At 40.6% G+C, this 22,350-nt stretch overlaps 1 protein-coding gene across 4 annotated transcripts in view; it reads right to left on the bottom strand.

Annotated features, from left to right (window-relative positions):
- NBAS (NBAS subunit of NRZ tethering complex) overlaps positions 1 to 22,350 on the bottom strand; it is a 374,358-nt gene that overhangs the window by 329,695 nt on the left and 22,313 nt on the right. For all 4 annotated transcript variants that reach the window (XM_037894042.2, XM_043542251.1, XM_043542252.1 and 1 more), the window contains 3 exons: positions 22,092 to 22,225; positions 20,770 to 20,903; positions 20,571 to 20,669 (listed from right to left, as the gene is read on the bottom strand). In XM_037894042.2, coding sequence (XP_037749970.1) covers positions 20,571 to 20,669; positions 20,770 to 20,903; positions 22,092 to 22,225 — 367 coding nt within the window. The remainder of the gene's footprint in view (positions 1 to 20,570; positions 20,670 to 20,769; positions 20,904 to 22,091; positions 22,226 to 22,350) is intronic.

Below are 22,350 nucleotides of genomic sequence, written 5' to 3'. Positions count from 1 at the left end.
TGTGCCAGGTTCTTTTTCCTGCCCGAAGACAGAAAGGATTTCTTGTGCATGAAGTGGCTGTGCAAGAGTAAAAGATTTTTGGATTGGATGGACAAATTGAGATACTACTAAAAATCAGAGAAGCTGAGGAGTTCCTAGACAACCAGATTCAGGAAACACCAGTACCTCAGGGAGAATGGAGCTGGCCATAAAGGAATCAGTGAGAGGCAACCAGAGAGGAGGCCTGGTAGATCATAATCACTAATCAATAGGTCAGAGCAGCAGTTTCCACTGTTGGGGACAGGTGAGGACAGGCAGAGTGTGGCTAGCAGAAAGAGAAGAAAACAGGAGGAATTCCATACAGCTACAAGTTTCGAATTGATACGAAGTCCTCAACATGGACAGAATGGAAGATACCTCTCAAGATCCAGCATATCCGAAGGAACAGTGAGATTTTCGGGATATGTGTAGATGGGGGCTTGATCCAACAGATAAAAAAATCAACCTTACCCACTATGGAGTTCTCCAACCATCCCAGGAAGACAGATGATCCTTTCAGAAGATTCAATACTCAGAAGAATAGAAAGAACATTCTGAAAGAGGCAAGTGGAAAACAGGACAGCATGCTGCCTTCCCGGAGTTAAAACATGAGACATTACTCTAAGATTAGATAGGCTTCAGAACTCTACAGGCAAGGATCCCCTAGTCATGGTTCATGTCAGCATTAATGACACTGTATCACAGAATACCTCAAAGATAGTAGATGACTTCAGAGAACTCAGAAGCATGAAGAAGAATGTCCAATTGATCTTCCCAGAGATCCGTCCTGTCCCATGACTAAGGAAGACAGAATTCAGAAGATTCTGGAAGTGAATTACTGGCTAGGTAAATGGCGTAGGGTTTGGTTTTGAGCAACATTGGTCGACCTTCTATGGGGGAGGAGGGTCTACATAGTTTGGATGTCCTCCACCTCAGTAAAAGGAGGCCCCATTTCCTTGGAGGCAGGCTAGCTAGAGCAGTCAGGAGGAGGTTAAACTAATAGCACAAGGGAAGAGTAAGAAGAGGGAAGATATGAGCACTCAGCATAACATCGAGATGTGGAGAACAAAATTAATCAAGGAAGCAAAGGACAAGAGAAAAAAAATTCTTGAATTCCTTATACAGTAATGCTAAGAGCCTAAGTAGCAAACAAGAGGAATTCAAACTGCTCATTTATGAGCATAAATTTGATCTAGTTGGTACTACTGAAACATGGTAGGAAGATTCGCAAAATTGGAATATTAAAAATATATAGTTATAACCTATTTAGGAGGAATCAGGTGAGCAAAAGGGGAATGAGAGTAGCATTCAATATCAAAAATGTCATTACTTGTTTCCAGTTACAGATAATGAAGTTGAATGTTTACGGCTCAATGTCCCAATAGATAAAGCATAAGGTGGGATATTAGTTGGTATCTATTACACAGACCACCAAATCACGAGGAAACAGGATGACCGTCTCCTTATGCACCTATCTATAATGTGTAGGGGGGAAAAGCTGTGTGATCATGGGGCACTTCAGTTTGAGTGGCATATGCTAGGTCTCATGCTGCCAGTGCTAAAACATGGTTGAAATTTCTAAATATTATAGAGGACAATTTTCTAACTCAAAAGAGTATTGCAGTCAATATGGGGGAATTCTATATTAGACCTTGTGTTCACAGATAAAGAGGATCTGATCCAGAACTAAAAATGATGATAGCTTAGGTGCAAATGATCATGACTTAATGACATTTATACTGTGCAAGCAGAATAAAGTCCATACCAGTAAGATATATACTTGGTGCTTTAACAGGACCAATTTCACAAAGCTGATAAGCCAAAGCATGTGGGAGAAAGAATTTAATCAGAAAAACGTGAATGATAATTGGGAATCATTTAAAAACCCATTACTAGATGCCCAAAACACCACAATCCCACAAACTAAGGAAGACGGTCGTGCTGGTTAAAAAAACAACTTGATTCAGAGAGCAAATTAAGACAGCCATAAAATATATATAGCAAATGGAAGAAAACGGACATTGAATTGTAATGTAATTGTAATTAATATAAATACAAATGAATGAATAAAAATCTGCAGTGAAGAACTGTAGAAAATTCATATAGGAAACAAAGAAAACACAAGGAGATAACTATGCCCATCAAAGTTAAGGACAATAAAAAGGAGTTTTTAAAGTATATTAGGAACAAACAGAATTCTGACAATGGTATTGATCCATTAGTAGATGGAAATGGTAGAATTATCAATAAATATTTCTGTTCTGTATTTAGGGAAAAAGTAAAGTATGCATTTTCATCAAAGGGTGATAACACTCTTTCCATTCCACTATCTCTCTGGAAGACATTAAATAGAAGCTACTAAAGTTAGACATTTTTAAATCAGCAAGTCCAGATAACTCTCATCCAAGAGTTTTAAAAGAGCTGCCTGAGAAGCTTGCTTGACCACTAATGTTAATGTAAGCCTTGGAGCACCAGCGAAGCTCCAGAAGACTGGAAGAAAGATAATGTTCCAATATTTTAAAAGGGTAAACAAGATAACCTGGGACATTATAGGCTTGTCTGACGTCAATCACAGGCAAAATGATGAAGCAGCTGATACAGTACTTGCTTATAAAGAACTAAGGAAAGGTAATGTAATTAATGCAAATCGACATGGGTTGATGGAAAATGGATCTTGTGAAACTAACTTGATTTTTGTTTAAAATGAGATTACAAGTTTGATAAAGGAAATAGTGCTGATGTAATAGATTTCTGCAAAGTGTTCGACTTGGTGCTGCACCACGTTTTGATTAAAAACTAAAAATAAAAAATTACATGGCTCACATTAAGTGGATTAAAAATTGGCTAACTGATAGGTGTAAATATGCAACTGTACAGGGAATCATGATTGAGCAGGTCTGCTTCCAGTGGGATCCCGCAGAGATCAATTCTTGGCCCTCTGGTATGTAACCTATCATTTAAATCTGCTTCTGTACCAGATGACTGTAGGATAGCTAATTTGACACCAATTTTTTAAAAAGGCGCCAGAGGCAAACTTGGCAATTACAGGCTGATAAGCCTAACTTTAGTACCAGGCAACTGGTTGAAACTACAATGAAAAACAGAATTATCAGACATATAGATGAATACAATTTGTTGGGGAAGAACTCAACATGGTGTTTGTAAATGGAAATCACACCTCACCGATCTACTAGAATTCTTTGAGGGGTCAACAAGCATGTGGACAAGATTGATCCAGTGGATATAGTTTACTTAGATTTTCAGAAAGCCTTTGACAAGAACCCTCAGCAAAGGCTCTTAAGCAAAATAAGCAGTCATGAGATAAGAGGGAAAGTTCTCTTATGGATCAGTAACTGGTTGAAATATAGGAAACAAAGAGTAGAATAAATGGCTAGTTTTCACAATGGAGAGAAGTGAATAGTGGTGTCCCCCAGGGGTCTGTACTGTGACCAGTACTGTTCAACATATTCATAAATGATCTGGGAAAAGGGGTAAACAGTGAGGTAGCAAAATTTGCAGATGATATAAAACTACTCAAGATAGTTAAGTCCAAAGCAGACTGTGAAGAGTTACAAAGGGATCTCACAAAACTGGGTGACTGGGCAACAAAATGGCAGATGAAATTCAATGTTGATAAATGCAAAGTACTGCACATTAGAAAACATAACCCAACTATACCTACAACATAACGGAATCTAAGTTAGCTATTACCACTCAAGAAAGATCTTGGAGTCATTGTAGATAGTTTTCTGGAAACATGAACTCAAATGTTCATTGGTAGTCAAAAAAGTTAAAAGAATGTTGGGAATCATTAAGAAAGGGATAGATAATAAGGAAGAAAATATCATATTGCCTCTATATAAATCCATGGTATGCCCACATCTTGAGTTCTGTGTGCAGACGTGGTCGCCCCATCTCAAAAAGGATATATTAGAATTGGAAAAGGTATGGAAAAGGGCAACAAAAATGATTAGGGGTATGGAAGAGCTTCCATATGAGGAGATATTAACAAGACTGGGACTTTTCAGCTTGAAAAAGAGGACTGGGGGGGGAATATCATAGAGGTCTATAAAATCATAATTGGTGTTGAAAAAGAACAAACAACACTTCCTTATTTACTTTTTCATTACACAAGAACTAGGGGTCACCAAATGAAATTAACAGGCAGCAGGTTTAAAATAAACAAAAAGCAGTATTTCCACCCACAACGCAGTCAACCTGCAGAACTCTTCGCCAGAGGATGTTGTGAAGACTATAACAGGCTTAAAAAAAACGATAAATTCATGGAGTGTAGGTCCATCAATGGCAGCCCTAGCTTCTGTTTGCCAGAAGCTGGGAATGGGTGACAGGGTATGAGTCACTGGATGATTACCCATTCTGTTAGTTCCCTCTGAAAAACCTGGCATTGGCCACTGTCGGAAGACAGAATACTGGGCTACATGGACCATTGGTCTGACCCAGTATGGCCATTCTTATGCCCTACTAGAACAACATACTAACCCACAGAGACCTTCCTACCAAACTACAAAAAGAAGGATTTTGGGTGAACTCCTCCTAAAGGCTGAAACAACAGACTGGACTTCTACATAGAGAGCTTCCGCCGACGTGCATGGGCTGAAATAGTGGAAAAGCAACATCACTTGCCCCATAACCTCAGCCATGCAGAACACAATGCCATCCACAGCCTCAGAAACAACTTTGACATCATAATCAAAAAGGCTGACAAAGGAGGTGCTGTTGTCATCATGAATAGGTCGGACTATGAACAAGAGGCTGCTCGGCAGCTCTCCAATACCACTTTCTACAAGCCATTACCCTCTGATCCCACTGAGAGTTACCAAAAGAAACTACACCATTTGCTCAAGAAACTCCCTGAAAAAGCACAAGAACAAATCCGCACAGACACACCCCTGGAACCCCAATCAGGGGTATTCTATCTGCTACCCAAGATCCATAAACCTGGAATTCCTGGGCGCCCCATCATCTCAGGCATTGGCACCCTGACAGCAGGACTGTTTGGCTATGTAGACTCCCTCCTCAGGCCCTACGCTACCAGCACTCCCAGCTATCTTCGAGATACCACTGACTTCCTGAGTAAACTACAGTCCATCGGTGATCTTCCTGAAAACACCATCCTGGTCACTATGGACGTAGAAGCCCTCTACACCAACATTCCACACAAAGATGGCATACATGCCGTCAGAAAAAGTATCCCCGATAATGTCACGGCAAACCTGGTAGCTGAACTTCGTGACTTTGTCCTCACCCATAACTATTTTACATTTGGGGACAATGTATACCTTCAAATCAGCGGCATTGCTATGGGTACCCGCATGGCCCCACAGAATGCCAACATTTTTATGGCTGACTTAGAACAACGCTTCCTCAGCTCTCGTCCCCTAATGCCCCTACTCTACTTGTGCTACATTGATGACATCATCATCTGGACCCATGGAAAAGAAGCCCTTGAGGAATTCCACCATGATTTCAACAATTTCCATCCCACCATCAACCTCAGCCTGGACCAGTCCACACAAGAGATCCACTTCCTGGATGCTACGGTGCTAATAAGCGATGGTCACAAACACTACCCTATACCGGAAACCTACTGACCCCTATTCCTACCTACATGCCTCCAGCTTTCATCCAGACCACACAACACGATCCATTCTCTACAGCCAAGCTCTATGATACAACCGCATTTGCTCCAACCCCTCAGACAGAGACAAACACCTACAAGATCTCTATCAAGCATTCTTACAACTACAATACCTACCTGAGGAAGTGAAGAAACAGACTGACAGAGCCAGAAGAGGACCCAGAAGTCACCTAATACAGGACAGGCCCAACAAAGAAAATAACAGAATGCCACTAGCCATCACCTTCAGCCCCCAACTAAAACCTCTCCAACGCATCATCAAGGATCTACAACCTACCCTGAAGGACGACCCATCACTCTCACAGATCTTGGGAGACAGGCCAGTCCTTGCCTACAGACAGCCCCCCAAACCTGAAGCAAATACTCACCAGCAACCACATACCACACAACAGAACCACTAACCCAGGAACCTATCCTTGCAACAAAGCCCGTTGCCAACTGTGCCCACATATCTATTCAGGGGACACCATCATAGGGCCTAATAACATCAGCCACACTATCAGAGGCTCGTTCACCTGCACATCCACCAATGTGATATAGGCCATCATGTGCCAGCAATGCCCCTCTGCCATGGACACTGGTCAAACTGGACAGTCTCTATGTAAAAGAATAAATGGACACAAATCAGATGTCAAGAATTATAACATTCATAAACCAGTCGGAGAACACTTCAATCTCTCTGGTCACGCGATTACAGACATGAAAGTTGCGATATTACAACAAAAAAACTTCAAATCCAGACTCCAACGAGAGACTGCTGAATTGGAATTAATTTGCAAACTGGATACAATTAACTTAGGCTTGAATAAATACTGGGAGTGGATGGGTCATTAAACATGGGGAAATAGTTTTACTTTGTGTATCCCCCCCCCCCCCCCCCCCCCACTGTTAATCAGACGTTCTTGTCAACTGCTGGAAATGGCCCACCTTGATTATCACTACAAAAGGTCCCCCGCCCCCGCTCTCCTGCTGGTAATAGCTCACCTTAAGTGATCACTCTTGTTACAGTGTGTATGGTAACACCCATTGTTTCATGTTCTCTATGTATATAAATCTCCCCACTGTATTTTCCACTGAATGCATCCGATGAAGCGAGCTGTAGCTCACAAAAGCTTATGCTCAAATAAATTTGTTAGTCTCTAAGGTGCCACAAGTACTCCTTTTCTTTTTGCGAATACAGACTAACACGGCTGCTACTCTGAAACCTGTGTAAAAACAGTAACCGTGTAACCGATTAAAATTCTATTGGTTACATGGGTCAACGTTTACCCAGGGAACTACAGTGCAGTGGGTACTGCACCATCCCCACATTTTACGTGGGGCTCCACTGGGGCCCCTGCAGCCAGGACTCTGCTGCCGCCTGCACCAGCATCCCAGCGTGCCCGGGTCCTGGCTGCCAGCCCCACGGCTGGGGTTCCACTGCTGCAGCACCTGGGGCTCTGTTCCTGCCGGGCATCCCAGCGCGCCCAGGGTCCTGGCTGCCGGGAGGGACCCCAGCCGTGGGTCCGGCAGGCCAGAGGGACCCCAGGTGCGCTGGGATGCCAGGCGGCAGCAGAGCCCCGGCACAAGGCGGCAGCCGGTATGCTAGGCGCACAGGGATGCCAGGATGGCATGTGCCACAGAGCCCCGGCCGCGGGGTCGGCAGTCCGCAGGGACCCCAGGCACGTGGGGCAGGAAGCCAGGTCCTGGGTGGAGTTTAACTGTTAACAGAAAACAATAAGCATCAAGCTTATTGGTTAACTTGTTAAACTCTTATATCCCTATGCCCTACACGATTTAATATATTTATTAAAATATATTAAACGGCTGTTACTCTGAAACGATTTAATATATTTATCGGTGACCTGGAAGAAAACAAAATCCTCACCAATAAGGTTCGCAGATGACACAAAAATTGGGGGCGTGGTAAATAATGAAAAGGACAGGTCACCGATTCATAGTGATCTAGCTTGTTTGGTAAACTGGGCATAAGCAAAGAACATGGATTTTAATATGGCTAAATCAGGGATACTCAAACTGAGGCTTGCGATCCACAAGTGGCTATTTGAGGCTCTTTGTAGCACATGATATTAAAATACTGTGAGATTTAATTATCAACCAGTCTAAGTTATTAACCAATCAGGATACTTTTACTATGTTATTAACCAAATGTAGTTGATAAAAATAATACTACTCAGTAATTTTGCTGTGAAAATAATATATAAATTAATATTTCCCATTATATTGTTTAAATATGAATATATAGTACTATAGTAAATAAAACAATGAATTCACACTACTCTGGCTCTACTGTGGTCACTAATTTGGCTCCTAAACCACTGAGGAGTGAGTACCACTGGGCTAAATGTAAATGTGTACCTCTAGGAACAAAGAATGTACCCATTTTTATGGGATGGGGGACTCTATCCTGGGAAGCAGCGACTCTGAAAAAGATTTGGAGGATCATGGTGGATAATCAGCTGAACATGAGCTCCCAGTATGACACCGTGACCAAAAGAACTAATGCAATCCTGGGATGCAAGTAAGCATAAGGAGGCTATTTTACCTCTGCATTTGGTGCTGGAACACTGTGTCCAGCCTGTGTGTCCACAATTCAAGAAGGATGTTGATAAACTGGAGAGGGCTCAGAAAAGAGTCATGGGAATGATTAAAGGATTAGAAAACATGCCTTATGATGATAAAATAAATAGATTGAACTCTGAGTCTCACAAAGAGAAGGTTAAAAGTGACTTGATTACAGTCTATATTTAATAATGGACTCTACAATCTAGCAGAGAAACGTATAACACGATCCAATGGCTGGAAACTGAAGCTAGACAAATTCAGACTGGAAATAAGGTATACATTTTTCATAGTGACAATAATTAATAATTGGAACAATTTACCAAGGGTCATGGTGGATTCTCCATCACTGACAATTTTTGAAACCAAGATTGGCTGTTTTTCTAAAAGATATGGCCTAGCAATTATTTTGGGGAAGTTCTATGGCCTGTGCTATACCAGAAGTCAGATTAGATGGTCATAACAGTCCCTTCTGGCCTTAGAATCTGTGAATCTCTGGCTACTACATCCAGGAAACTGAGCAGCCATATTCTGCTCCAACTGTAGCTCCCTAGTGGCCTCTTTAACGGAGCAGAAGCATCTGCTGTGCAATACTTAAAAGTATAACAGAAAAAGCATTTTGACAAGTCTCCAAAAATGCATCTGCTTTCCTTTTAAGACATTTATGACATTTGTGAATTTACCTTACTACAAATATCTAAAGCTTTGATCAAAGCTAATATGAAATTCAGTGCCTAAGCAAAATATTGCTACTTTAATGGTGCTGGGAAACAGATTTTTCTATGAGTAAGTAATACTTCTCATTATGCAGTGAATTACACGAAGGGATTTTCATCAGTGAATTGTCAGATTATTGATCAACATTCCTCACATAGATCCAGGATGGACATGGTTGTGCAATGTTCATAAATACCAAACAACATTTGGGTTGCAGGTTCCATCTCCAAATAATATATTAGCCATGTGCAAAGACTGCTTGAAACAAGCCATTTATCTAATGATTACATATAGGAAATAGAATATCTCCATTTAAAATTAGTTTAAACTATTTTGTTTTTAAATTGACACCAATAATTTGCTGGGATTTACACACACACAAATACTTTGTTCTAGTCAAGCTGAGTAAGTCTCCTTCAAAAGATATTCAAGCAAAGAGAGCCAGCACTGGGACTTTTTCCTAATGGAATTCACTGTTTAAAAACATGGTTTTCAGCATCACATTCAAGGGGAAGTTAAAAATACAGCAGCTAATGGAAGCGGAATTCCCACCCACAGGATCTATATTAGACAGCAGTTCTTCCAGCCCCCTGGCCAGAGGCTGGCCCAGACCCCAGGAGCCAATGGGGCGGGGCAGAGCAGCAGCATGGTTGGGAAATGGGGAGAAGAAAGAGGACAGTCCAGGCAGGGTGCCCCCACCCCACCCCCCATTTTTGTCTGGAAGCTGCTTCATGGCATTTGCAAACTGCTTCTAAATGGACCCACCCTCCCAAAGAACAATTTGGATCAGGAGTCTACCCAGCAAGCAGTACCCTAAAAGGCACAAAGCAACATGGCTTTTCTTCAGCCCTCTGACATCAGCCAACATTACTTGTGTGAGATGCTGTTGATTCATGAAGGAAACGATTATTAGGAAGGAAGTCTAGAGAGGTCACTGGAGGAAAGACAGGGAGTTGCACTATGAAGGACAGACATGGGAGTGATCAGTTAGACAAGGAGGATGGGGGGATGCATAGTAACGGGACTTGTTTTCTCACACATGTAAGATACCTCCCAGAATTCTGGAAATTATATAAATAAAAGATATAAAAACTTTTAAAAGAATATTAATTCAGCTGGAAAGAAAGAGAGAAAGCTGCATCTCAAGGAGCTGTGGTCATGGAGGAAAGCGCAATCCTGCTTTCTCTTCCCTGCTGCTACAAGGTGTTTCCCATGTAGTATGTGCTTCTGCAGCCGGGAGGATGGGTGCTCGCCTCTTTAGAAAGCTCGTTTAGGATGGGTTTGTTTGTTTGTTCATTTTAAACACACTGCCAAAACTGCCTGAAGGAAGTCAAGCAAGAGAAGGGAAATGGTGATTTTCAAAAGTTAATAGCTCAGCAAAACATGAACGGAATTTCACAGAACATGCATAAAGCACATTTACAGTGACTTTCAGAGGCCTGCTGAAAACAAGGGAGGTGTTCGAGTGTCTCAAAAAAGTTCTCAATAAACTTATAACAAAATGTTGGGCAACTTAAACATAGCGGTCACTACCAACTCCCTCCTAGATTAACAGAGTATAATTTTTCTATCATCTGAGAAACTGGACTAGAAACAAGCATGACGATCTGATTCTGCAGTATGTTCAACATGCAAATCTCTAATTCATTCTATGGCACTGATCTGCATGAACAAACACAGAGCCGGGAACTCAGGATGTCTGAAATTCTAATCCCAGTGCTGACCCTAACTCACTGTGGACTTTGGGCAAGCTCCTACACCTTCCTGTCTGAGTTTCCCCGGTTGTAAAATGGGTATAACCATGTTTACCCACCTGCGTGGAGAGGATTAATTAAAGGTCTGTACATGCATTGAACATTGTTATGGGGTGGCATTCACCTCTCTTGAGTACTGCCTTGGCAGAGTGCATATGCCTGCACTTTTTCTCTGCTTTGCGGTGAGTCTTCAGTGACTCCGCCCTCCGGCCGAGTCTCTCTCAATCTGTATGTGAATTAAAAAGCAAACCCCTTCTGGGGTACAAGTCCAACAGGGGCCTCTCTCAGTGCCCTCTATAACATCTCTTTATCCGCAGCCCTATCCTTGGGCTCGCTCCTCAATCAGTCCAGCAGGGCCTATAGCCAGTACTCTGGTTCGAACTGTCTCTCAGCCCCCTTTTGAACTCTCTCAAATTGTCCCTGCTCTGGTACAGAGCAGTGCCCCAGGTCTCCCTCCCTAGAGGCAATATCTTCACCCTCTATTGGTCTTTTTGGCCCCAGCTCTCCAGCTTGGCCACTACAGTTCAGTTCAGTGCCTCAAAGTCCAGGCCACTTCCCCAGTGGCTAATGTGGGGGGTGGGGAAATCCAGACCATCCACTACTCCAGATCCCAGCCCAAAAACCCTATAGATAGCAGCTGCCCACCACGTACCTTTAAATAAACTGTGTTGCTATTGCTACAATTCTCTGGGCCACTTCCCTGCAGCCCCAAGCACATTCTTACCCTTATCTCAGGGCCTAGTCCTGGTTGTCTCTGCCAGCACTGCTCTGTCCAAGGTCCTGTACCTCCCTCAGCCAGCCACGCACACCATCTATGCTCCTCCACCTCCAGCAAGGAGCTGAACTCACTCTGGCGGCTGGCTCTGCAGTTTGTTTTATACTAGCCTGCTGGGCCCTGATTGGGTGCGTCCCACAGAGCCACTGTAGGCAGCTTGGAGGCCCTCTCCACGGCCCTTTTCTGGGGCAGGGTGTGGCAGGTCCACAAGGCCTCCATCAGGGAGGCTCAAGACCTAGTCCACTCTGTCACAAACACATGAAGGACTATGAAAATACTGGTATTATTATGGGAGTTCAATAAATGTAAGGACTGAAGACCTAGCTTCAGTACCAAACACAGAGAACTGCTTGAAAGATCATACTGTTATTTTACTGCCCTCCAAAAATTTAAGTGGTTTATTTCTCCCCTCTTCCCCCATGTTGATGAGCCAGATTCACATGTAGGTTATACTCAAGTACCCATCTGTTGCCTGATAAAAAGTGGTGCTAAATGTTAATTCAGATAGCGCCACAACAAAAATCCATAAGGCAGGCAATAAAACAGTGGAAATGTATCAGCACAAACAAGCCAGCAAGTCATGAAAGACCTAGTGCACAGATGTCATTTGCTAATAATCACAAGACAGGGGTCAAATATACACAGGATTAAACTAAACTATTTACAGCCATATATAATTTATTGAATCCATAGGCACTTCACAAGTTTTGCATCAGCTCTCATTCACCAAGCCAAAAAAAAAAAAAAAAAAATCACTAAATGAAACTAGAAACATCTCAGTGGGGTTAGAGTCCTGAAATTCGATTACAATTGACTACACTCTGTTGTCAGAGGTGAGTAATAGCCCAACAGTGGCATGAAGATAAAGGGAAAAGTTGTTAATAACGATGGCAGCAACCGAAGCTCCAACTCTGCCCAAACTAGCTTTTAAAAACTCCATCCAAATAAATCTTTTCCCTAGGATTTTGGAAAAATCATCACATACCGTGCAATACATTTATAATTTAAAAGTCTCTTCTCAGGATAGATGAAATTCAGTGACAGCTGGAATGAAGCTGCCACATCAAGTTAGACAAAAAACCTTCTCCCAAGACAAAAGACCTTCTCTCCCAGGACTGAAGAAAAATTCATCATGGCAGCACATACTTAAAATTTTAAAAAGCTCTTCATAAAGACAGAAAAATGCAACAGCAGCAGCACAAGCTATTAAGATGAATAGAGCCACTGCTATCAAAAGAACCTTAAAGCTCTTCTGAGAGCCATAGAAAAGGCCTAGAACCGTTTACAAATTATTAATTTTTTTCCAGAGCTGGACAGGAGACTCAAAATAATAAAAAAAATCTTGACAGGTGCCTGAGGCTGCCAACAATCAGATCCTTTGAGTCAAATGTGTTTAGCTTTATAGATGCAGTGCTGTTGTAGCCGTGTTGGTCCCAGGATATTAGAGACAAGGTGATTGAGGAAATAACTTTTATCCGAACAACTTCTGTTGGTGAGACAGGCTAGATTTTAGCTTACATAGAGCTCTTCTTCAGGTCACCTGAAGTATGCTTTTACCTACTCCAAGTGATCTGAGGCAGAACTCTGTGTAAGCTCAAAAGCTTGTCTGTCTCACCAACAGAAGTTGTTGGTTCAATAAAAGTTATTTCCACACCCATCTTGTCTCTCTCAGTTTTACATAATTTGAATAAACCAAGACTGCGTCAACAGAAAAATTACAGATGCATGCTTTGCATTCCCCCCCATCACCACCACCACACTCACATTATCTGTTGGGGATAGCCGAAGACACATACAATTCTACAGTAGGTAAATGCATATGGTTTCCTAGACCCAACAGAAAAAGCGGTAAGATCGTAAGATTCAAAAACATTATTTATTCAGCAAACTGGTAAGGCATTGCAAAAATAAAGCCCAGGGACTTTGGAGACAAATCCTCACACAGACTTAACCTTCAGACAAGAAACCCTTTCACAGCCATTCTCCATTTCCATTTCTGCATTTCCAATATGAGCTACAAACCCAATGAACCAAACACCCATCCATCATACATGCTTCTCAGAGCCAGAAGTGCTATCAACCTGCTACAAGACACATCCAGTAATTTCTTGCCCCATATACCTCACACACAGACCAGAGCATTGATTAATGCCCAGCATGACTTCTCTTCTCACTCTACAAAGAGTTCCTCATCCATCATGCCATTATGAATCAGAGTGCTCAATCTATCTCTCCTTTCCTCCCAACACAAATTGCAGACTCCACCATTCCTTCCCCATTCACTCTTTCAACACGAATGGAGACTCCTCTCAAAGACAACTACAAATACAATCCATGCTAAACAAAGTTCATGAATTCAGAAGAGACAGAGGTCTATTTTGACTGGAATAACCCAAGGCCATACAATTTTACTCAATGATCCCTGCATCTAGCCCAACAGCTTATGGTTAAACTAGACATTAGCGCATATCTTTAAATCAAGACTGGATGCCATGTGATAGTGAATTCCTAATATGTTGCAACAGTTAATTACCCTCACTGTTAAAAATTTGGTGACTTCAAATTCCAAACCACAGTTCGCAGAATACCCCCATTCATTAAACCAAACCAAGCCAGTCTTTGAACAAGGGAAGGGAAGGGAAAAGAGAAGAGACTGTATTGCGCTTGCATTTTTTTTTTTATTCTGAAGCTGAGAGAATGATAAGCGCGCTCTCATTAGGTCATAATTATGACTCCATACGTCACAATAACCTCTCACTATACTTATTTAAATATTCTCTCTGTAGAACTAGCAGCTCAAAACACCACAGGTCCGTGTCAGTGCACCAAACTAAGAAGTGAAAACAAAGCCCTATATTCTATGTGACACATTAGAACTAAAAGAGTGGCAACATTCCCCCAAGCGCTCTCCTCACTGACCTCCACTCCACTCAGTAGGACATTCCTTGTAATATAAAAATAGTAATGTTTTATTTAAACAAATTTAAATATTTTCAGCAGGCTAAGATTTTTACATTAACTCCCACCTGCACTGTATAAGTTTCCCCATCGTCATCAAATGCCAAAGTGGAGTAGGGCTGAGGTATGAGCAGATTCCATCCATGTCTGTTTGAGCTGTCATTTAAACCTGTGGGGGTTTCGGCTGGATGGTTTTATATCATGTTTTACCATTGTCTCCCTGTATGTCCATGGTTTCTCTCTCTCTATGCACTCTGCCATACAGAACAACTTTAGGCCGTGAGTATGGGGTCGATGAACTGCATCTCCAGTACTTAATTTGTGCCAGGGCTTGCTGGGGCTCACTGGCAGTCCATAGCCCCAACACCTCTAGGCTTGCTGTATCAATTATGAATGTAAACAAATTGCTTGGGCCCCGGCAGCTCTTTCGTTACAAATTAAGCATTATGTGTGTCTCCAAGATTTGACAAAGAAAACCAAATATCTGATCACCAGTGGAACATCCAGATCTAAAGCTAAGGGTTGCAAAGGGCGAATGGATTTTCTGCTAGCTTATCTTGCTGGCAGGCCAAGCTAGGCAGGGTACCCATTCTTATAGCACCCTCATAACTGTAGTGTCTGAGCACCTCCCAAAACTGCATTGCGGAAGGTGACCAGCACTTGTCATTTTCTGACAAAATTCTGTGGGGGTTTTATTGATTTCTTTTATGTCAGCTGCACTATGTGCTTTTATTATTGACAGCAAGATCAAAGCAGTGCCTTGCACCTGGAATGGAAAGTGGTGAGGTTTGCTCCTGTGGAAGTTGGCTCCAGAGCCTTGCACTGGCCCCTGAGAAAAGCTATGTCTTCTGCAAAGACTAGCTTCACCCTTGCAGCAATTATCACTGAGGAATGGAGGTATTGACCAATCGCTATCCTGAAGCTTTAGGCGATCTTTGAGAAAGGGGACAATTAGGGTTACTGTCATCTAGGAAGGCACAGGTGAAGGCTTTGGTTTTGCTGTCCAAGAAGCATTTGAGGCTTTCTGAACTTCCTCTGTCCCTTCCCATTATGGGAAGCTGATGAGGTAACTTTAAAATTTGAGGGAAGGTTTTGAATTCCTCATCTTGTACCCCAACCCATTTTGGCAACAAGATGCATAACTGTACTCAGCGCCTAATCCACACACCAAACAAGTTTAACGTGTCTAATAATATTATCAGCAGTGAAACTTTAAAGTTTACACTTTTCACACAGCTATTGTTTCAAGTTGTCTGCAGACTCAACTGAACAGCATTACATCATTTATATTTATTTACTTTGCAATTATTGCATCTTGAGTCTTAAAATTGTTTTAAAATGAAAGCACAGACTCTTAAGCACAACTCTGTAGCACTTTAAAAGCGAACTTCAGTTATGTAGCAATTTTACAAGACTACATGATTATATTATACATATGCTAATGAATGAACCAGTCTGATTTCTCTCTCTCTCTCTCACACACACACACACACACACACAGAGGAAAAGGAGAAAGCAAACAAACAGTAAGTAAAACAGTGGCATGTAAATTAGACAGTTGAAGTTCTTACCATTTCAATAAGCTAAAGCATTCACATAGGTCCACAATCAGGCAATTTTTAATCTAGCTGTCTGCCTTTAAATTCTCTCACTTTCTGGACAATAAGAATAACTCCAAGAAAAGACTTTGCTTACGAATCTTGAGCTCTCTGGTGTCAGAAGTCAAGAATTTTCTGACACCCAGAATGAATACAAAAATCAAGAGGAACAGAGGATTTGCTCACTCACAGGGTCAAAGTAACATCTGTTTCATTCTCATCCACTGAATTAAAAAAAAATCTTTCGAATACTTATTTTTAAACACTACTGAACATAAATTTTGAACAGTTGGAAGAACTTAATACGTTACTGTTATTGTGAATTTAGGACCATATCTGAATGCTGATAGCTTTGATGGAAGCAATCCTCCAGCACTAGGTATCTTTCTTTTCATGCCAGAATGTTATTTAGCCCCACAGAACAGATGGTATTTACGTAAAATATGAGGAAACAACTTTTATCAACTGTATGCTTCCTATTAAATCAGCCATAATTGCTAATCCTCTGGCTACTGAACATTTCTAACAACAAAAGGCACCTGATAACACTGTCTGCTGCTTTTGTTTACTTTACTTACTAATATCAGTCAAATGAAAGACTTTGACCAACCCACTGGAATAAGAAACACTTTTTACATAATAAATATTTTATTTATCTCTAAGTTTTCCATGCATAAATAGTTTTGACAAGATTGCTTTGTGAGCAAGTAACTACATGACATTCAGAGCTTCTATTACTCAACTGTCAAATATACCAATAGATTTATTTTCCATTTTTAGAAATTCCACAGCAGCTAACATACCTAGCATGGAAAAAAAAAACATAATGATGTAATTTTTACACAGAAAGAATGAAACAGCCAAGAACATCCAAGTAATGTCTGAATCAGTCACACACGTACTATAAGCTAGTGTATTATCCAATATTCTTCACAGTACAGTAAAATTCATTCTGAAGGTTTAATCAAGTCTCGATCACAAATCTGGCAGCAGGAAAGATGGCTTGTTTTAAAGATCTGGGAGCAAGCACAGTAAATGTCAAGCGCTAATAAGCTTGGCCTGAATGAGGCCCAGTGCAGCCAGGTGCTATATAAGTTTCTCCATGCAGCTCTGCCAAAGCTTTTTAACTCTGACCTATAACACCCTGGAACTCTGGAGAAGGCTGTTACTGAATTTGAATTATGCCAAGTTACGTGATGTGCACAAACGAGGGAGAAGATGACCAAATTCTTTCACTTCTGACCAAAGCCAGGGAAACCCACTAACTCAGTAAACTCCAAGATGCAAGTGTCCTACTTGAAAGGACTGTAAAGCAGAAGGACTGATGCTCTCCTTGTTAAGGAAAAAGGAGTTTGTTGAGTTGTAAGCATGGCCATCTAACTGGGCATGCATAATCAGAGCAGAAGTTCCCAACACCTCAACACAGTAATGTTGCCTTTAACATTTTTCAGCTTGGCTGGTGCAAATGAGGACATGCCTAGCTTCATCTCTGAAAATGATAACACCAATTTTCCGTCTCAAACAGCAACAATATCAGTTCTCATAGGAGAAATTCCATCTTCCAAGACCAAAGTTTAGACTCTGCCATTGAAGAAAAACTGAAAAGAGAGTTAGGTTTTTAAAAATGGATTAATACATGAAAGAAATATTTGTTTTAGAGACCCAAGTGTTTTAAATAATTAAAAATAACTGAAAAAATAAAACAGGAAAAAAATGAATGGAAGCCACCTCCTACCCCATCTAAATCCAAATGAAGAGCCGCCGATTAGCCAGTCTTTCAAGTCCACTATCTGTGCCTGACACATTACAAAAAAATCAACATAGAAAAGCTTTGAATATCAAAGCCTGACATGTCATTGCAAAATTCAAATGCAAAGAAAAACTATGCATGAAAATAAAAATATTGTGATTCAAAACTGTACATTCTGTACATTTTGCATGAATCTGACGTTACTCAAACAATGATCTCCCCATTCTAAGGTTGTGTGCTTTATTTGATAATTGAGAGCCACATAAGGAATTTAAGAAAATTCCTCTTAACATTTTTGGCATTTGGGATAATATTGTTCCATTTTGTGGAAAAGCAGGTTTGTCACATCAGCAAGTGTCCCTACATCTCCTCCCATGAACAAAATTTTCTCAAAACAACAGAGACTGGCATCCTGGATCAGCCAAAAAAAAAAAAAAAAAAAAAGACTACTTTGGATAACGGTTAAAGGGGTTTACATTTTCACTGCCTTGACTTCTATGGATTATTCCTGAGTTACACCAGTGTAAGCAAGAGAATGAGTCTCACTATTCCTCAACACAGAATCATAGAAGTGGAAGGGACTTTGAGAGGTCATCTAGTCCAGTCCCCTGCACTCAACGCAGGACTAAGTATTATCTAGAACATCCCTGACAGGTGTTTGTCCAACCTGCTCTTAAAAATCCCCAATGATGGAGATTCCACAACCTCCCTAGGCAATTTATTCCAGTGCTTAACCACTCTGACAGTTAGGAAGTTTTTCCTAATGTCCAACCTAAACCGCCTTTGTTGCAATTTAAGTCCGTTGCTTCTTGTCCTATCCTCAGAGGTTAAGAACAATAATTTTTCTCCCTCCTCCTTATAACAACCTTTTATGTACTTGAAAACTGTTATCATGTCCCCTCTCAGTCTTCTTTTCTCCAGACTAAACAAACCCAGTTTTTTCAATCTTCCCTCATAGGTCATGTTTCATAGACCTTTAATCATTTTTGTTGCTCTTCTCCGGACTTTCTCCAATTTGTCCACAGCTTTCCTGAAATGTGGTGCCCACCACTGGACACAGTACTCCAGCTGAGGCCTAACCAGCACGGAGTACAGTAGAAGAATTACTTCCCATGTCTTGCTTACAATACTCCTGCTAATACTTCCCAGAATTATGTTTGCCTTTTCTGCAAGTGTTACACTGTTGACTCATATTTAGCTTGTGATCCACTATGGCCCCCAGATCCATTCCACAGTACTCCTTCCTAAGCCATTTCCCATTTTGTATGAATGCAACCGATTGTTCCTTCCTAAGTGGAGTACTTTGCATTTGTCCTTATTGAATTTCATCCTATTTTCTTCAGACCATTTCTCCAGATCATTTTGAATTTTAATACTATCTTCCAAAGCACTTGCAATCCCTCCCACCTTGGTATTGTCCGCAAACTTTATAAATGTACTCTATGCCATTATCTAAATCATCGATGAAGATATTGAACAGAACCGGACCAGAACTGATGCCTGTAGGACCCCACTCGTTATGCCCTTCCAGCATGACTGTGAACCACTGATAACTACTCTCTGGGAACGATTTTCCAACCAGTTATGCACCCACTTTATAGTAGCTCCATCTAGGTTGTATTTCCCTAGTTTGTTTATGAGAAGGTCATGCGAGACGGTATTAAAAGCCTTACTAAACATCTATAATGTAAGTTTCTCTTCAGCACATCTATGTAGCCGAACACATATTATTTCATTCCTGTGGTAAGGACCAAAAAAAAGTTACAGTACTGTAAATAACTAACCTGGGTATTTAGGGATATTTGATGCAATAATGGAGGATTTCAGCAGTCAAGTTAAGTAGTTACGCATTTCACAATTACTATGCAACTTTAAAGCATTCTGAAGTAAAAAAACTATTTCTCATAAGTCTGTGGGCGTGGAGCCTGCCAGTAATCTCTGCTCTCTGACAGAGTGTTTAACCAATACTGGTTTGAAAGTATTAAGTAATGCCAAAGACTTTGTACATTCCTTGTAAATAAACAAGATTGCATCACAGAAAACACCAGATTCCATCAATTTCAAATTCCAATTGGAACAATTGGCAGAGCCCTAAACTTTGACTAGCCACTCAGGTCAAAAAAGGCAACAATATTTTAAAAGCCAAATTCTAACAATGTGAAAAATACTCTAATCACAACATTAAAAAGTAACACTGAATACTTTATTTCTTAATAAACTACTAACCATCCCATAGGAAGACGATATTATCAGTTGGAAGTACAGAAGAATGGAGAGAAAGTAGATTCAATTTATATGCATGGGATAGCAGGGAATTATAGCTTAGTATGGTAAATTCCATTTTAAAAAAAAGTTAACGTGACACCTAAGAGCCTAATCCTAATAAGACAACTCTTGTTGACTTTAATGGAAGTCAGATCATGCCCTAATAAAGCAGAATTACAAATTTAGATCCTGATCCTGCAAATATGTATGCAAACTGTTCCACTGAGTCCACAAGTTTGCAGGATGGAAGCCACAATGACCATAAAGTTCCCCTAACTTTCCCATACATTCCACAGAGAACGGCATTCTTGCAGTTGTGTTCTGCATCATGAGCCTGAACTTATCAGTAAAATGACACAGTCCACCCAGAGATCATTCATAGTTAGAGACAGCAAATCAGCAACAGGTATTCCTAAGAACCATTGCGTGAATGCATGTAAATATATGTAGTACTCTTAGGTATTTATCACTACAATGATTATTCATGTTTTATTTAGTCTGATCAAAAGCTTACCTGTGCCCAAGATGATAAACCACTGTAGTTATTCCATGGGCATAATGGCTGCTGAAGTTGAAACTATGACTCTCTTGGAAGCTTTGGTTTGTTCCAACACTAGACCAGAAAAAATTAATACAGTTTATATTTTAGAGGGGAAAAAAGGTACTTTACGTTTGTTCTGAAATGTACCACAAGCATCTGAGTTCATTTTTACCTTACAAGGTAACTTTTCAGTTCTCCACGATAATTGATGACTAGCAGTTCGGCTGACCATTGGGCACTTGCTTTATATTCTAGAAAGATCAATCCAGCAATTGCGTAGCTCAAATCTCCTGGAAAACTGGTTGCCTTTTACCAAACAACACAAAAAAAGACAGACATTTATAGGTAAAACACAAGGAAGCAGCTAAGTTGAACTAACAGAAATAATTCATATATATTATTAGTTCCAGAGGAAAATGAGCTTGCCCTTCACAATACTAAGGAAAAAGCAGTCATGTTAACACAGAACATAAGGTGCTTAGACAATATATTGAGGGAAAGTGATTAAAAGATACCCCAAAAAATTAGCTCATAATAACTTGTCCTTCAGGCTGTGAAAGATTTATTGATTTTAATTCTGAAATTGTTATTAGCTTGCTGTAAACAGCATTACATTTCCTCAGATAAAAGACCATTTTGCTGAGATCCCTGTAGCAACAATGCCAACTTTGGATCATGATCAAATCAGAACATAAGCTGCACAGTGGCAGACCTGATCAGTACTTTCATGAGAGGGGAAAAAAAAAAAGGAAGTTCAGATGCTATTGCGGGTGTGGTGCTGGCAGTGTTTCCTTAGAGCAGTGATACTCAGACCTCAGTGGTTCAGGAGCCAAATCAGTGATCAACATTACCCAAAAGAGCCACAGTAGTGTGAATTCATTGCTTCGTAGACTATTTTTATACACACACACACACACACACACACACACTATTCTCAAAGCAAAACGACTGACTAAGCATTATTATTTTATCAACTACAATTGCTTAATAACATAGTAAAAGCCTCCTGATTGGTTAATAATTAAATCACACTGTGTTTTAATATCATGTGCTGCAAAGAGCCAAAGGAGAGACATTAGAGAGCACGTGCAGCTCACGAGCCTCAGTCTGAGTATCATTGCCTCAGAGTCTGATGCCCCAATAAGGTATTAGAGGCCACCGAAAGCTGTTGGATCAGCCATATTTTTGGAGAATAGTCATGATGAAGTTCCAGTCAGCTGTGTTCTTTGATGATCCACTGGCACTTTCAGCGAGAATTGTGAGCAGGAATAATGTACTTTGTTCATTTAACACTTGTAACTCAGTTGTATTTACTCTAAATATTTCATACTATACTACTAAACACTAATAGCACGTTTGTAATGTAAATCCTTGCACTAGAATATACTGCTATTAAACCTTTACTGAGGAGAGAGTAGAAGCAGTCATTTGAGCGCATACAAGTTACACAGGGTTCCACTGTATGAAACTTTATTTAATAAACAGAATAAATACCGGAGAAATTACAAAGAGCTCACTGCCCATCAGGTCAAATACTCTCACAGTTCCACTGCTTTCAGCATAGGCAAGCAGTGTGCAGTCATGACTCCATGCCACTCGTCTCCACTGTGTGTTAGGATCCTTCGGCACTACAGAGAAGGAAGGCAAGATGTATTCATAAAAATAATATGGCTATGGTTTCAATGGTTACATTATAAACTGTACTCAACTGTTTTCATCTATCAACTTTCTGAGTCTTAATTAGGACAATACA

This window comes from Chelonia mydas, chromosome 3 (assembly GCF_015237465.2).
Source record: "Chelonia mydas isolate rCheMyd1 chromosome 3, rCheMyd1.pri.v2, whole genome shotgun sequence".
In the NCBI taxonomy this organism is placed as follows: domain Eukaryota; kingdom Metazoa; phylum Chordata; order Testudines; family Cheloniidae; genus Chelonia; species Chelonia mydas.
Note: the sequence above shows the minus strand (reverse complement) of the source record. Positions and strands in the feature narration are given on the sequence as shown.